Here is a 17,834-nt window from a genome sequence, read left to right on the forward strand (position 1 = left end):
AGGGGGACCCCGGAAGATCGGGGAGACTTCTGGGTTGGAACAGGCCAGGCAGACTAGCCATGACCCTTTGGAGAGACAGCTGCAGCATACAGTCATGTAAGTGCCGAGGGGAGTCTCCCCCCGGGTTTGGGGGAGCCCGTGGGCCCCAGTAGTCCAGGCCCAGCCAAGACTGTGGGAGTTAAACTCCCCAGGAGTTTTCCCGCCAACCTCACCGCCTTTTCCCGCCAACCTCACCGCCTTTTCCCACCAACCCCACCGCCTTTTCCCACCGTGATGGGGAGGAGTGGTGAGATGCTGGCTGGACCCTGCAGCAGCAGCGAATTGGACCAGTGAATCCGAGAACAGAGCAGAGGGGGAGAGAGAGAGTCAGTTGGACTCAGTTCTAGGGTCAGAACTTGAACTAAACTAAAAGCCTTAGAACTCCTTGACCCCGGGGAGGAGGGGTGGAAATCCCCGAGAATTTGTTCCCCAAGGGCGGGAATCTCCGTGGAATCTCCGTGAAGCAAGAGCAGGGGATAGACTTTAACCTCTTGCATTTCATGCTGCAGAAGAAAGAACTCTAGCTGCGACAAATAAGAACTGCTGCCTTATAAATAAGAGACACTTAGCGGTGCCGCAGAAAATTAATTTGGAAGAGCTGTGGCCTGAAAGTGAAAAGAGGACTTCTTCTCCTTTCTTTCTGGACTCTTTTTCGAAGGAAAGGAGAGACTATCTATGTATATATATTGTTTCACCACAGAAGAGATAGTTAAAACTGTTATATATATGTATGTATATATATATGTTACTAATAAATTGTAATATATTTCCCTCCCCCATACTAAGTTGTGTGTGTCTGAAAACTTCTCTCTCACATTAGAAAAAATTGTAGCAAACCTTTTAAAATTAGCTTTTTTTGAAATTCCTGTTTTTCAAACCACTACAGTTGGACATGAATCCTGAATTTCCACCTCAAAGCACAGAATGCAAGTGGTTTTCATTATAAGCAGATTACATAGTCTCCTACTTTGTTAGGGGAGCTTCACAATGGTATCTGTGCATTGCTTAAGGCTTAGTGATTTAAGTCATCTGTATGAAAAAGAATAAATTTTTATGTTCTTCACTACCTAGTTGCAGTGAAAGACCATATGTTGGTGTTTTCTCTTGCAGCTTCACTCACTTAAGGACAGAGGTATTATACCAAAACTTGCTAACTGCCAAGTCACAAGCTTTTGCAAGTACACGAATTAACACTCGCACTGTCTTGGTAGCTATTTAGTAGAATGGGATAAACAAGTATTAAAACCCAGCTCCATGGCAGTATGTGGGGCAAAAGTCTGATCTACCTCTGCAGCAGGAGAACACCAGTGGGAAGATTGAGATACAAATCTTAAGTCTCCTGACTGGATTGAAATATTTTCACTTTGTTGTTGTTTTCATTTATTAGAAATCCTCACCTATTAGAACATGGAATGGAATTGTCATAAAAGTTCAGTACTAACCTGGTTTCAATTTTTTTTTATTTTTATAGTAGAACTTAAGTGTGTCAATGAATACTGTATTTCCTTACACCTCACTTGCTTTTTAAACTTCATAACCATTCATCAGATGCTTCTTCCTCAGTTTCTTGACAATATTCGGACTAGAGCTATTGTATGATAATACTCAGCTTAATGCAAAGTGTTCTTCAGTTCTGAGGGATGAATCAGGGAAGATGTCAGAAGTCATAATTGTAGAGTCACGGAATTGTTAGAGGTTGGAAACGACCTCTAAGACCATTATCATTAACCTAGCACCACCATGTTCACCACCATGCCCAAGTGCCACATCTCTGCATGCCTTTTGAATGCTTCCAGGGATGGTGATTCCACCAGTTCTCTGGGCAGCCTGTTCTAATGCCTGACTACCTTTTCAGTGAACAAATTTTTACTAATATCCAAGTGAAACCTCCCCTGGTGCAACTTGAGTCCATTTCCTCTTGTCCTATTGCATGTTACCTGGGAGAAGAGACTGACCCCAAACTCGCTGTAAACTCCTTACAGGAACTTGTAGAGAGCAATAGTCAAATATTGTTGACTTGCTGAAGACAAAACAAGAGTTTCCAAATATGATTAATTTGTATATAGCCCTTGACAGTTGCTGTAGTTGTTGGCAAGCTTTGCACACTAGGCACTGAGGGGAGTCTAAGAAGGGGTAAGAATCTGCCTAAGTATGTGACTTCACATTCTTCAAATTTTCCTGCCAAGTCTGTTCTCAGACTCATCATAAAAACTATATACAGAATCCCTGCAACACTGACTCGTCAGTCGCCAGTGTTCTGTGTTGCTCTTGGTTTTGTGCAAGAGCTGTACGTTCTGGCACTTGCTGTGTTTGCAAATGTGCAGTGGAGAGCAATGTTGGTTCAGGGTCTGCTGTTTTGAGTGACCTATAGATTTTTTTGGATGTTACTATTATTAAATGCTTATGTTGGTTTCTGCTTGTAACTTCATGCTCTGCTTGCCGGAGAGGCGTTGCTTGAGAGTATTCAACAGTATTGCAACTTGAGTGTTGTGACTTGACAGATGGTTTTCAATTCATGAGGAGCTCCATTTTTTCTGTTGAATTTAAAATCTCTGGACTGATTTGTTGTTGGTGTCCCACAGCCATCTCTAGAAGACACAAGTCTAGGAGATGAATTATGTACAGGTCATCTGTTCTAGTATATTTAGCTATAAAATATAATAAAACACAACTTATTTCAACCTGTGCTTGGTTTATATTCTTCTGATATTATTCTGTCTGAGGATCAGATTGCAGATTTTTTTGACTCCACACTCTATTCCCCGTATGACTTGCTGTGCCCTGTACACCAATAAGGTGCAACTTGCTGGGAAAGTATTACTTTATTTCAAGTGTCAGGATGCAACACTGTTTAACTTGCATCTAATTTTGAATAAAAGTAACTGTAACTGAGTATAACTGAGATTTGGGGGTTTGTATTTTGGTTTGTTTGGTTTTGTTTGTTTGGTTGGTTGGTTGGTTGGTTTTTTAACTGCACAATTGTGATGTGACTGGTTTCCTGTTTGATTTACAGCCCTTAAATATCAAGACACTGACAGATGACGTGGTAAGACAGCTTAAGTTTTGCTTTGGATATGCTAAGCAAATAACCTTACTGCTAATGCAATAGAAATAACCTTACTGATACAAGAAACTATCTTAATTTTGAAGTTAATTTAGTTAATTGGCAAAGTCTCACTAAACTAGTAATTACCTGTAACATAGTGCAAGTAGCAGAAATGTATGGATGGCTTTGGATGCTCTAATTGTGACTAAATGAACTTGACTCAGGTAATTGTGCCAATTTACATGTGCCAAAGTTAGGATATCTTTGATTGCATGTTTAATATTGAAGTTACTTAGGCTGCATGCTAGCTTAAAATGACGTGTTTAACAAAGTAACAGTTGCTTGTGAAACTCACTAATGCTTGTTCAAACCACGATAGGTATGTTCAGTGCCATGCCAGCACTGTTTCTTGAACTTAATCAGAGATGAGGTTCTGCCACTGATCACAAAGCAGATTTTTTTTCTCTTGCTCTTAAAGTTACCGATTTCATTGCCTCTACTATTCTTTTTTAGGTAATATTTTTTCTTAATATACATAATTTTACAATGTCTTTGAAATTGTCTAGGAAGTCATGTTCTGTCATCACCTAAAGCTCGGCTGTTATGACCGGTGCTATACAACTTCTTCCGAAGTACTTCTGTGTGTAACTGAGAGCTTCAGTGCAAATTTGAGTGAGATTTGAGATACAGCAGTGAGATTTGTGCTGGACAGTGTGTCACACATGCTGAGAAACACGGCTGTTTCCTAGTTTAGGAACCAGTCACCAGGTTGATTGGGTGCGCAAATTTAGTAGTGTTGAGTGTGTTGCCTCCACCTATAATTCTTATATTGACTTAAATCTCCTGTTTCTATTTCTTTAGCAGTTCTCTGTTAAACCATGCTTGTCTTTTTATCTGTCAGCTTGTCTTATAGCACATGGGGACAACCTGCTCCTGTATCTTTAAAATTTTCTTCTTAAAAGATGTCCAACCTTCCCAGGCTCCTTTACCCTTTAGGATTGAATCCCATGGGACTCTGTCAGTCCATGTCCTAAACAGGCTAAAGTCTGCCTGCCAGAAGTCCAAGATGGCATTTCTGCTGGCACCCTGCCTTAATTTCACCCAGAAGGGAGAACTTGTGGTCACGGTGCTCAAAATGGCCACCATGCACCATATCACCCACCAGCCCTTCTCAGTTAACAAACAAAGGTGTCTTGTCGTAGGCCAGGAGGGGATTCACCCAGAGCAGGGACCTACCTCTATTCCCCTGATTTCTTATGTCCCATCCTGCCTGTTGGGGAGAGGGTAGGGGATCTTCTGCTTCCTGAGGTTCGGTTGCCTGGTACATGTTCCTCAGGCTTGGCAGAGAGTGCGGCTCCAAATATTTTGTAAGGCTCATAAAGGTTAAGAAAACCTGTGTATTAACAGAATTTTATTAAAAGTTATCTTATGTAGACAAAAATGAAAAGCATAATAAAATTCTTTATGGCATAGAATTATACTGATTTCAGAACAACTGCTTTAAAGGTAAGAAAGGCTGTATAATTTTCAGTATACAGTGAAACAAAATTCAGTGTGAAATATTGTGTACTTATTTCAGCTGTGACTGTGCACAGGCCTAAATTCTGTAAATTTTAGAATAGTAGAATCATCTCTGTGAGATTGAGCATGCTAGGAATAAGAAGTTATTTAATCAAAGGGATTCTTCTGTGAACCTTGGTTTATGCAAGTCTTACTCTTCCTAAAAGCTCTATGCTACCAGTGGTATTTCTCACATAGTAGGAAGTGAATCTTGTAGAGCAATTTGACTGTCAAAGGAAGACTGTACTTTTTTAATCTTCTGGAGCTTCAAATAAGAAAAAAATTTTGAGAGGTCTTTGACTCAGTCATTGGAAGTAACTTTGATCTTCTGTGAAGTATTTCTGCTAGTCAGGGAAAAGAGTGGGTTGCTTTACATTCCAAAGATACTAAAATAAATTGTTGCAATCCAATTTCTCCTGTCTGTTCCCCATCTACTGAGAATTATAATAACTTTGAATGAAGACACAGGACTTGTTCCACTTTGTATTCTCCTTTCTTCCTTCCTATGTCGTTAATGTTCTGCTAAGTCTTTATCATTTGTCAGCATCAGGGTGTTAGAGCAGACTTTCATGACTGAGCTGTTGGCTTCTGTAATTAAAATGACTGGCAAAATGTCTGGGAGATTGAGCTATGCTGTAGTACTTGAGCAGATTTTGCAATGTGAAATTGTGTTTACTGAGTATATAAATAGCAGACAGGCAAAAATGTGAACTTGAAAATTGAGGGTGGCAAGTACTTTTTGTCCTACGTATCTATAAGGCAGAGTGACAAGGATGCTTGGAGAAAGAGCAGAAGCTATTAGCAATACTCTTGGCTTTATGCCTTCAGTCAGGAAATAAATATTTTGTACCTGTATATTTCATACCAAAACTCTGCTGATAGATTGTGCTTAGTGATCATCATCAGTGTCTTGATGGTCCATATCTATGTGTGAATGTGTTTCTTCATGAGAATGAGAGTGGGGAAGAAAGAACGCTGTTCAGTACTTCTAGTAACAGTTTAGGTTAAACCATAACAATTCTGGAATCCTGTCTCTTCATAATGAAGTATCAGAAGTTTTGTCCTCAGAAAGACAACCTGGGGGAGAGATACCTTCCTACATCTTCATCTTCCTTCCTCCTCCAGGCTGATTACAGTAGCATTTGAGAATTTTAAAGATTTTTAATATCTTTTGAATACCCTTGAAACTAACCTGGTCCTTTTGCTAGGAGCCAGCATGTTGCTGCATATAGTGCAGGTCTTGTTTAAGGTCAGACTATTAATTAACAGCATCACCCAGACATCTACCCAAAAGCTGGATAGTTTGGAGTGGCGAGGTCTATGGGATAGTATAGGCCAGTAGCTAGGGCAGTGGACACCTCCAATGTGTGTGCACCTCGCCTCTGAACAAGTGCATAATCCAGAAAAAACTAGTAAAACATTTGAAAAAAGTATGCTGTCACTCTGACACTCCAGAGAGGACCCAAATCACTGCAACCTGTTGAACTTTGGCCCAGGCCTATTGAGCTATGTTCAACATTCTTAGTACCCTCAGGGGGAAACGAATGTCTCTGGATCTGACAATATAACAGCAACAGGCCCTGCAGCTACTCCAACCGCTGTGGCAGACGTGGCTACTTCAACCCTGGCAACAAATATTGCCACTGAAGCAGAGCAACATCATGTGCCAGTGTCAGTTCTGTACACAAGCAGAAAAAATGTACACAAAAGGCACCCTGTAAAAAAGCTTTAGCAAAGATGATCAAGGGGGACAAGGAGGTAGGAGAGGGCAGAGAGAATGAAGAAGAAGGGCCATCACATGCCATTGCCAAGGCAATCACTTTCAGTGATAATGAATGTATTTTTATTCAGGCACGTGCTGGATTTTATTTTTGAGGAATTTCCTAATATAGCAATAGGTGATTTTATGTGGTAATTAAGGGGGAGATGAGGGAGGCAGGGTGGCATTCCTGCATGCATAGCAGCTCTGTTATGAGGTGATGTCTTGATAAGCTGTAGAGCCAACAAATAGTCTAGCAGTAACTAATCCATTAATTCCTGCATTATCCTGTAAGTTCAATAGATGCTATTGTCTTACAGAAAATCATATAAGTCTTCACTAAGATCAAAATGAGAACCCAAATAGATGTACTCTCTAGGGACCTGATCAGAAAGTGTGATGAGCCAGAAAGTTTGTATTGTGGATTGCTTTGTTTTTTCATGGCCATGGTGTGTGAATAAAATCACTTTCTTATTTCATAGGCTCTCAGTGGAATAATAGTGAGCACATGAAATAAGAAGGAAATAAAACTTTACCATTCATCCTGTGATGGTTGCTTCATTTTGGCTCATACGGCTATTGTTCTTATTGTCCTAAAGCACTGTTCCTGGATGGGTCTATATATATTTATTGGTAAAATAAATATGAAAAAAGACAGACATTTCTAGAGAAGATACAAGGTCAAACTGGCTTTAAACTGTAGTGAAACTTTGTATCAGAGCTAAGCTTAGCTATTGCCCGTTGGTTAGCCTGATTTAAAATGTTTTGTTGTAACATGGAAGATTATTGAACTTTTTTTCACCATTTCATCTTCTGTGCACTTGGATCCCCAGCAGCATCAGTGGTAGATTTCATTACACCCAAGCAATGAAATTTCTATTCTTTCTGTATAGTGCTTTCTGTGGACCATGAAATTATTTGCCTGTATGGAATATTGAGAGGTATAAACTTTTTTGAAGCACTATCAATGTATAATTCAAGAGGGAAATGTATGTAGAATATCCTCACTGTACTGCTGTGCAAGTCTTGTTGTGAATTTCCTTTTAATAATGTTTTGGAATCTTCTTTTAAGACTGCATTGTTTTACATTATTGAAAGTAATTAGTTTGACACATGTTTAAATGTGCTTATAATCCTATTATCTTAATTTGTCTTACATGTTCTACCTGATTAAATATATTCCAAGAGTGTGCTTCCCTCCTCTAGGACAAGTGGTATAGGATTTGTTGAATAGAGGGAATGCGAATGTTATGGCCTGATGTGTAATGATGCAAAACATCTACTATACAATCTGATATTCAAGAGAAGCCTAAAACCAAAACATAACCTAAAAATGGGAACAACTGAAATATTCCTTTTCAAGGAGGAATGGGCTCTCATCCCTGAATTAGTGCTGTCTGTTTATAGTGGAACTCTGGTACTGCATGAGCTATTACATGGCAGAGATGAGGGTGGTTCTGCCTGGCCAGAACTGCTATTGTTGATGCTGTGTGGAGCAGGAGAAGGAAGAGGAGACACTTGGGGAACACAGATTATGAGGAAGGGACTGAGATTTTTTTCAGGCGAGATTGAAAAAGCAGTGTAGGGTACAGCTCTGTAAAACTTAATTTTTTCTCTGTTGACTGATTGAGGGGCTGAAATCTGTTATTTCAGCCCAAGTGTCTTCCCTTTACATTTACTTCAAATCTGTGTATGAACCATCTTCAAATATAATGGTTTGTTTCTTAGGTTATCTACTTTATAATGGACGTGGGGCTGAGAAGCTACTGGCAAACTCATTCTTTGGAGGAGGCGGGCTGCCTTTCATCAATGCTCTGTGAAAACCCTTGCTTTAGAAGGAAAATCTCGTATAATATGATTTTTGTGCCATTCCAGTCTAGTCATTTCAGTTTGCATTTCTGGCTTCCTCCCCCTGTGCTTACTGTAGACTTCTGATTTTAAAGGCAGAAAGGGAAATTGCTTTCTAGTCAAGATGTAAGGTGGTTTTTTCCACTGATGACTCTATATTTCACTTCCACTGATGTTACTCTCCCTTTTGCTTTTGTTGCATTCTCTTTCTTCCTGGGTCTTGCCAATGTAATTATTCCTGTAGAGTGTGCTTTCCTCGTTGCCTGCTGATTTGATGGGACACTGAAGGGCCTTATCATCCATGCTGAGCTCTTTTATGTATATGCTATATTAATTTTCTGCTTTTGCATGTTCTACAACCATCTGTATGTAAGTGGCTTACAATCTATTTCTATCTTCCAAAAACTGTTCCTTTGCAATTTTGAACAGGAAAAATTAAAGTCTTTTTGTTTTCTTCTATACCTCTCTTCTTGGATGACTGATAGTCAGTCAATTCTTGCTCTAATTAGAGTGTAACACTTGTACTCAATTTTTGCTACTTATTTTATTTGCTCTCTCTGATCTTAATTCCACAGATGCTGTAATAATTTGACTTGCCATTTAGTTTGGTAACTTTGATGTACTTATTAAGTGATAACTCAAGATACTTATCTTAAAGATATATTGAAGCCTCAATATTTTTGCATAGCATTTCAAGATGCGTCTATTGATATGGTTGAAATCTTGTTCAAAATCTCTTATGCATCAAATGTTACTGTAACTTCTGTGTTGACAAATGTTATACTGGTGTTCACATCTGTTCAAAAGGCTGCTACAAAGATGATTAAGATTTAGCGCATCTCATTACATATGTCAGCTGCTTTTGCGTTGTTGATCCTTGTGTGTACATTAAAACACACAAGCTCTAGCACTGAATATGTGTGAAGCTTCACTTAGCAAGTCTTTATGGAAAAGTTGATAAATATCTAACCAGTTAAAAGCCCCACAACCAAACCCACTTTTTGAAGGAGTTTTTTTTGTCCCTTGAAAGAGTAACACCAGAGCAATTGACTTGGGCTGTTGATTAGTCATAAGGATTATTCATGAAATCATAAATGTACCCTACTTAGCATTAATAAAGGAGTTGATAGTTTTTATGCTTCTCCTAAATGAATTTCTAAATAATTGGAACAAAGAAAGGCACTAAATTTTGTATAACATGATGGAAATAAAACATAAATAGAACAGTGTCTTAGTTATGCTAACTTGTCTTTTAATAACAAGTAGTTTCTTTGCATATCTATGTACTCTGTTGCCATGTCAGGAGTACAGCTGTTTCAGAGTGACAAAAACAACTTCTAAACTATGTTTTTGGTAAATAAGCCTGCTTTCTTACATTCTCCATGTAATGGTTGGAAAGAATTCTTCATAAATTGGTTTTGTATATATCTATTCCTCCAAACTTTCTGTAAAATTGTTGTGTTCTGCACAATTTCTCTATAACATAATGGGATTCTGGTCTGTTAACTCAAGTGCTAAGGCCACCAACCGTTATATGTATCTTTAGGAAAACCCTCAAAAATAAGACAGTTAAATAACAGGCAAGCTACCAGAGAAAAATAAGAGTGTTTAGCTTCCAAGAACACATATGGTAGTTAGGGTTATATAAAATGAAGCAATATGTGATATGTTATACCTTTTATGTTTTCAGTTGGATAGATTTGCCAGTATAAGAATTCCAAAAAGTAAAAAAGAAAGACCTCCTCTGCCGCATATGAAGCAGTCACATTCTACAGATTGGTCATCCACATCTATGGATCCAGAGGATTTTGCTCCAAAACCACTGTCGGAAAGAGAAATCATAGCACTGTTTGAAAAAATGATGGTAAGAGTCTTACACTCATTTCTTTTACTTAAAGAATTACAATGTGGCTAATTGATAGGCAGAGCCCTCTTTTGTGCAGGTGTTCTAATCTTTACATGAATTATTAATATTGTTGGTGTTGTGAGTTGTAATTATGTGATTAGAGTGTTTCTCAGGGAATAAATTACTGGAATTATTTCTACAAACTTTTGCTCCAAGTTTATTTAAAATGGAAATTAAAGGTTTCTAATTGTTGGAAGTGAGATTATGCAACACATTTTGAGGAGGATTAAGAAATGGGGAATCCTGCTTCCTTTTAAGATGACCTGAAACTTTTACAAAGGGATTTTATGCCTCTAAATGTCACAGCAGGATTTTGGTCCGAATTTATATTCCATGTCACTCTTGCACAAAATAAAGACTTAAGGTTCTTGCCTCCAAAGCAACATTTATCTGCAAATGCAGTCTCAAATTTGCTTCTTTCCTTAGCTGTCATTGTTACTGTGCTACAAAAGAGCAGTCACAAAGGTCATGTGGCATTGGTACCACCTCAGTAGGTTGAATTTTTTTTATCATGATGATGACATTTTGAGCAATTGAAAACTAAACATGAAATGGCCATGAGAAAAGAGTGACTGCAATCTGAAGAGCACAAGAGAATATTAACAAGCAGAGTAATACCTAGATTATTATTTCTTTCTCTGTCTCACAGCAAGTAACAAGTAATTTTCAAGAAACACAAAGGGACTACCAGAGGCAGGGATGTGGAGGAAATGAAATGTACTATGAGAGAAGTACCTGTGTGGAATTTGTAATTCCTAGTACTCAGTAATGGCAGCTTAGTTTTATGATGCTTTTGTAGAACTCTGGAGAACTTTAAGTGAGAGATAGCATTCAGGATTTACATGGTTAAGCTGGTGAAGGAGAGGAGTAATTAACTGTGTTAGCGACTTTTGTATTGGTACTCGTTTTCACATGGTCTGTTTTTATTGGTATACCTGGTATCTTGCTTCTCTTAGAAATTTCATAGTGAATCATAGTTATTCAAATGTTAGGAAATGTGACAGTTTTTTAATAAAACTTGAAGGTGTGCCTCCCTGCCTACACTCCCCTGTGTATAGGTTGTATTTCTCTGCCATTCCACAGAAATTCTGACACAGGATAGTCTGTGATGTTAATAGTATGCCATAAAAAATAGAAACTTTCAATAAATCCTCAGAAACCTACTATTGTGTGTCTAGGTAAATAGAAATGCTTATATCTATGGATCCTGAAGTAATTAATTCCAATTTTAAAATGACTTTACAAAAAATATGTTAAAGTAATGATGACATCTGGAAAATTTGAATGCTTTCCTAGTTTCATTGAATAACATAGTACTTAAACTGTATTTGATAAGCTACTTTATCAGTGTTATTTTATCTGTAACATGTACTACAGAAAGGATTTTTCAGATTATCCACGTTTGAATGGACTGGAATTAAAGCTAGTTTAGTCACAGTAGATTACATAGCTAATTATATATTGTAGCCTCTAGTTTGCTGTTCTGATCAAATTAAGTGATTTGGGGAGGGTGGATTGGTGAATGTTGTAGGCAGACTTTTAGAGCTAATTTTGCACAAAATAAAAATAGTTAATGTAGTAGTATTGAAGGGAGAAGTTTTTAAATTCTGAGGGTTTACCGAACATGTTATGTTACACTTTGGGTTTTTTTGGATGCATACTGCTTCCTTGTCCCAATATTCTATGCAGTAGCATCCTGTGTGGTTTTGGTAATAAAAGTTATGAAAGAGCTCATAAAACCAGACAGTTAAAGCTAATAATTAACGTCATTGAGTGCTATTAGGAAAATATCCATCATTCTTATTTTCCAAGAGGAAAATTCACCTAAAGAGTATATTTTAATTATTTAAGAAATACAAGGATGGAGTTGAAGTATTTTATAAACTCAGCCACAACTGATTTGCCACTTGCATTGCTGAATGCTTCTAATCAGTATAAATGAATTGTTTTAATGATGTTTCATTTGTTAAAAACAAGAACAAGGAAATGACTTTTTACTGCACACACAGAATATTTCCTATAAATTACCTTGCTGTTATATCTGGGATTATGGAATACAGTTTGTGGTGATAGGTTTGTTAGTTCTTGGTGGTTTTTGTTATTAGAAGTTAGATATTTTTATTTAAGTTCAGCAGTTACTTTTTGGAGCACCTAAAAGAGCAAGTCTGAAAAAAACTGCTTTAAACAGAAGAATGAACTTTGCAACTTCTATAGGATAATGTGAAAAGCTTTTCTGTTTGTTCAAGTTAAGTTCACCAAAATTAACTCTATCCAAACTGAAACCAGGACAGTGGTCAAGCATTTTCTGCAATGGCTTTTCACATCTTGGATTTATACAAAACTAAATGTTTCAAGGAACTGTGCTTGATTCTATTCTACTCGACATGAAAACTACTGAAAGACAAGGAAACTTATGTTTCAGTGTAGTATAAATTCAAAGGCTTGTCTGTGGTGTTTGATTTCTGACTAGGTGAAATAACTTTGATATCAAGATGGTTACCCACTGATTTTGTAGCATTGCTCCTGCCAAAGCTGGTGGGGATTCACCTCATGAGTCTCAGCTGAAAATAACTGCAGTAATTCTTGCTAAGCTTGGGTAATGCACATACTATGTGCTTGTATATGTGTGTGCCAAAATTGTTAATTGTTCCTTAAAACTATTTTTAATTTTTTCACCTCCACAATGGTAGGAAATGCCATTTCTCATAGATGTGCAACTGATTACAATGATCAGCACATTTCTAGGCTGGAACAGTAGAAGTCCCTGTGTCAGAAATGACAGTGAATAGCTACTGTGTGGCTTTGAGTATAGAGCCTCTGCTCTTTTTGACCTCTGGATTTATGTTGGAGTGAATGAATTGTGATGGAGTTTTGATAACAGTTGAAGGTGTTGATTTAATGATCAAATCTTTAAGAATTTTGGCCTTACATATTGCAAAGATGAATATTATTTTGTGAACTACTCTCAGTGCAAACCAGATTCTGCTGCCCAGGATTAAGTATTTGGGAACTGAGGAAGTGAATTATGGAACAAATTAAAATTTATATTAAAAATACCTAAGATACTGGTTTGAGGACACTTATAAATGTTTTGGGAAGTGTTAATAATGCTTTTCTGTAATTTACTACATTGTCTGAAACTGTAGGTCATTTCTAAGAAAAGAGTATGCTAATAATGATTGTGATGCACTTGTTAATCCCAGCATAGCTGACTGTTTTTTTTTCAGTCTGAGTTGAGGTTACAAGGGAAGATGGATAATGATATTTATGGTTTTGATTAACAACTTATGAAAGGTTCTTTGTATAACAGCTTTCATTTGCCTAAGTTCATATTTTTGTGCCTTTATTTTATTTATATCAGTCTCTCATATTTAAATCACTCTGTTGCTGTATGGCATTTTTTTCCTCTCCCATTCCAGGAAGATATGAATTTAAATGAAGACAAGAAGATGCCATTGAGAGAAAAGGATTTTAATACCAAAAAAGAAATGGTGATGCAATATATTAGCACTGCTTCAAAGTCTGTAAGTAAATGTCTCTGAAGTATACCAAAATGACTTAATGATTACCTTATTTCCTATTGGAGAGAAAAAGTGATGCATGCATGCACGTTATATTCTTTTGACCAGCTTCCGTTTCTCACAATATGCTTTAAAAATGTTAGTATCGATCTCATTATTTTACAAGGTATGATGGCAGATAGTCACTTGTGTTTGAAGTGTGTCTTCTGTACACAAAACAGCATTTCTTTTTGGTAAAGAGGCGGCTATTAGTGGAGATAGAAAGATTCTATGGAAAACTTCTTACAGATATTTGGTGTGAACCTTTTTTCTAGCATTGTTTAAATTTCTTAATTAATTAAATTCCTGAACTGATGAACCTTTTTCATACCTGAAAAATTCAATACAGAATTCATATTGTGATGTTATGTAATAGCTGATAATGAAAATATTGTGCACAAAGCCAATTAGTGCCCATTTTTACTTATAGGGATAATTACTTGTTGTTTTAAAGCAGTACAGGGAATTGTATGTAAGGACCAGTTTAAGGATTCGGTTGGCATGAGAAGAGCTGTTTAGTTTTTGCAGCGTGGGGACTGACTCCAGTGCTAAATGCTGCAGTGCCAATACTGTTCTCAGATCTTCTGATTGTTTTAGAATTCATGCGTTTGAGTCTTTGACTCTCACTGCTGCATGTGACCAGAGATATCAGTAAAAATGGCCTGTATGTAATTATAAGTACATACTAAGAAAAGCAAACATTAAATATAGTAATTTAAATGAGATATTTATCTTATTGTCTACATTAAATGATGTACTTTATTAGTGTAATGCTCTAGCACTTTTAGGAAGGTAGGTACGCCTAGAGCAGGACTGAATTGCCTGGAGATTGTTTTAGCTAAGATGAGTTCTTCAAAGCTACTAGTCCTTCTATAGCATAACAGGTCCTTAATACCAGCTTGGTTGTTTTTTTATTTTTTAGAGATATTTTATCTCTAAAAATCAGGGAACTTCAGGCTAGTAAATCTCACAACATTCTTGAAGTCTATCTACCCAAAACAGCATGTCAGGGTTTATATGTCATGGACACCCCTAACCTCCACATGTATTCTAAGACCTCAGTTGTTTGATCTTAAAAGTAGTGTGACATGACTGGCTATGCAGAGTTGCTGTATCCACATCTGTTGCTGGAATCTTAGCATTCTGATGTTGGTGATGTTAAGGCTCTCTTTCTCAAGAGAAAGGTTTTCATGTTTTTGCTTCCTGGCACTTAATACATGGAAAGACCTGAAACCTATATAACAAGTTTCATTGATCTTTCTTTCTGAGTGCCATTTGCAATAAATAATTTTTCTTTTGTCTTTGGATGTCATCACACTTGTGTTTTGACAATGGAGGTTCTTGCACTATGCCCAAACAGCATAGTATAATGTGTATATATATATGTATATATATAGTATACCATATGTATAGTATGGCATGGTACAAGGTACTGTGTTGAAGACGAGAGGTCTGTTTCCTCCCCCAGGGTAGTGATATGTTCCAACACTGTTGTCTTGCATGTTTTCCTGAAGCTCTCAACAGCATTTTTTTCCTTTCTGTTCCCATTCTCTGCTGCTAGCCCACTATTCCCCTTTCTGCTGTGGGAGATCACTAAAGACCAATCCATACAGGGAAACTTGTCTTTCCTGAACTCTGTTTCTGTGGTTGTGTCCTTACTGGAGGTTATGTTCACCGGTTGTATAACTGCGAGGAACTGTTTTTGTGAGGCACAGATTCAGCTGTTTGATACAGTAGAGCTGCAGATGATTTCAGTTTACTGCTGGAGCTCCTGTGATGGGAAATTCCTTCCCTCACACTTGAAAACTTTGTTCCTGGCATGGGCTTTCATGTCTCAAATTCATTGGATTGTCTGAGTGCCTTCTCAGTCTAGAGAGAATAGTGCACTGCACACCCAGAGTATTTGGCTAACTTCTGGTTTACCTTGACTTCCTGAAAGAGTGTCATGCTTTTTCAGAACAGGTGAAGTGCCATATAGCTCCTGTTACATACAACTAACCCCATCCCACTCTCTTTCTAGGACTGATACTGCAGTAACTTCTTTTGATAGTTCATAATTCTCAAACTTGAAGGAGATGGATACTAAGCTATACTGTGTTGGGACAAATATCCTCATTTATAACTTATGCTGAGTACTGAGCAGGTTTCATTTAAAGCAGTTATCATTTTAAAAACTATATAAATGAAGAACAGAGACTGTACCTCTAATGAATCACTGAAAATAAAATAGCCTCTGATGATCAAACTGGACTCTACTATAATCAAAGCTTCACCATTGACCTCAGTATTAGGATTTCTGTTTCTTGGAAATGCACAAATCCTTTGCAATATTCATAAAACACACCTCTTTCCACAGTAATACTTGCATAAAAAAAAATTTTGAAAAGAAAATTCCATTTTATGGAGTTAATACTCAAGTGGAAATAAAACAGCATTGCTATCGTGTTACGCTACCATAAGTTTTGCTATTTTTTATGTTCAAAACACACACAAACTAGGTTTTAAAGTGATTTTTCTTCTCAATATTTTGTTTTTGTTGTTCACATTACTCTTTGTAATGTTTTAACTAATTAATTAATGCTGACTTCATGCTGCATCTGCTCACAGACCAGTTGTTCTTCAGTTGAGCAATTAGATTTCTAGAGGCACTGATGCCTCAAGATGTTTCCTGTTTCTCAGTTAGCTTGAGCATTTTGAACTTAAGCAGCGTTTCCCATGCTGAAATATAGCTAATATAATCAGTTTCACAATTGGTACCAAATGCAGCTCTCATTTAAGCACTGGCAGATGTATCATATTCTTATTATGTTGCAGAACTTATTATATGGCATGACTATGATTAAGTGATACTTGGCACTGTGGGTATGTTGTACAGACATTCACAGTTTATTGCATAGGATAGTGCTCAGGTGGGGAACTGAGTCTGAGACAGGATGGCTGGTTACTGTATGAATGTTGATGTGAGTCTCCATTGCTTGTGACACTGTCTTCAGATGGGTCACATGAGGCTCTCTGAAATGTCGTTCTAGTGGCTTCTTATAGTCCAGCTGGGCTCTTGTCCCATGTGACCTTCCCACTGTACACATTACTATTGATTACATTAAATTCTTTCAAAAATATTTCTAGCTATCTTAACTGTATGTCCTGTCTGTATGACTGTCTTATATGACTGTGCATCAAAACAAAAGCAATTTTACAGCAGGACTGCTGGGAGAAGTCACTGGAAATGACAGATTCTGCACCCCGGATATTAATCCATATGCTTAGGCATACAAGTAGTGCTTGTTAAGAAGTCTATGCACAGCAGGAGCTGCCAGCAGAATTTCTGTGACTTCTTGAAATTTCCAACTGGAGAACTATTGTAACATTTAGTTAAATACTTTGTCATGAAGGATGCTAGGAGTTTGTGTGGTCATTTTGTCTCTAGTTAATTCGCTATCTCACCTATGCAGAGATGAGCTGGGAAGATCCATGAAAGAAAACTGAAAACACTGAGTTTCTTTTTGTTTGTGGGAGCATTTATTGTTATGGATTTTTTTTTTTATTTTCTCTGAGTTTCCTAGATTTCTCCTCCAGACTCTCCTCAACCCTCATCCCTTCCCGGACATCTCATCTATTTTTTATGTGGAACATAGTTATTGGAAGTGGCTCTCATATTTAAACAAATAGGAATCTCCATGCACTATGTGTGGTGTTCCAAAATATAATATGAGATGCTCTATTTTCAGGATGATTCCTGGCAGTAGTTTGTTTTTTGGTGTCTGGAGCATCTGTTTATCAAGTCTGAGAAAATATAGTTGGAGCAGAGAGTATTATAGTTCACAATGTTCTGTTATTAGAGAGTCATAGAACAGAATGATTGCGACTGGAAGACTTCTGGAATAGTCTTGTCCTACCTCTCACCTATTCCCTTTTTAGTATCTCAGATAGAGGAGACTATACAGCCTGCTTGGGCAACCTGTTCCAGTGCTTGACCAGCCTCAAACTTAAAAAAATACAAGGGAAGAGAGGACAAGTTTTGTTTATGCCTAATATTTAACCAATTTCTTATAATTCAGTATTTACTTCTTGACCTTTCACTGATAGGGTTCCCCTGAGCCTCCTCTTCTTGGGGCT

At 37.4% G+C, this 17,834-nt stretch overlaps 1 protein-coding gene across 1 annotated transcript in view; it reads left to right on the top strand.

Annotated features, from left to right (window-relative positions):
* The window catches only part of DIAPH3 (diaphanous related formin 3), a 203,246-nt gene that overhangs the window by 8,553 nt on the left and 176,859 nt on the right, over window positions 1–17,834 (top strand). The window contains exons 2-3 of the mRNA XM_018071434.1: window positions 9,943–10,116; window positions 13,578–13,682. Of these exons, the coding sequence (XP_017926923.1) occupies window positions 10,006–10,116; window positions 13,578–13,682 (216 nt within the window). The 5' untranslated portion in view covers window positions 9,943–10,005. The remainder of the gene's footprint in view (window positions 1–9,942; window positions 10,117–13,577; window positions 13,683–17,834) is intronic.

This window comes from Manacus vitellinus, unplaced genomic scaffold (genome assembly GCF_001715985.3).
Source record: "Manacus vitellinus isolate BGI_N305 unplaced genomic scaffold, ASM171598v3 scaffold_2_pilon, whole genome shotgun sequence".
Classification (NCBI taxonomy): domain Eukaryota; kingdom Metazoa; phylum Chordata; class Aves; order Passeriformes; family Pipridae; genus Manacus; species Manacus vitellinus.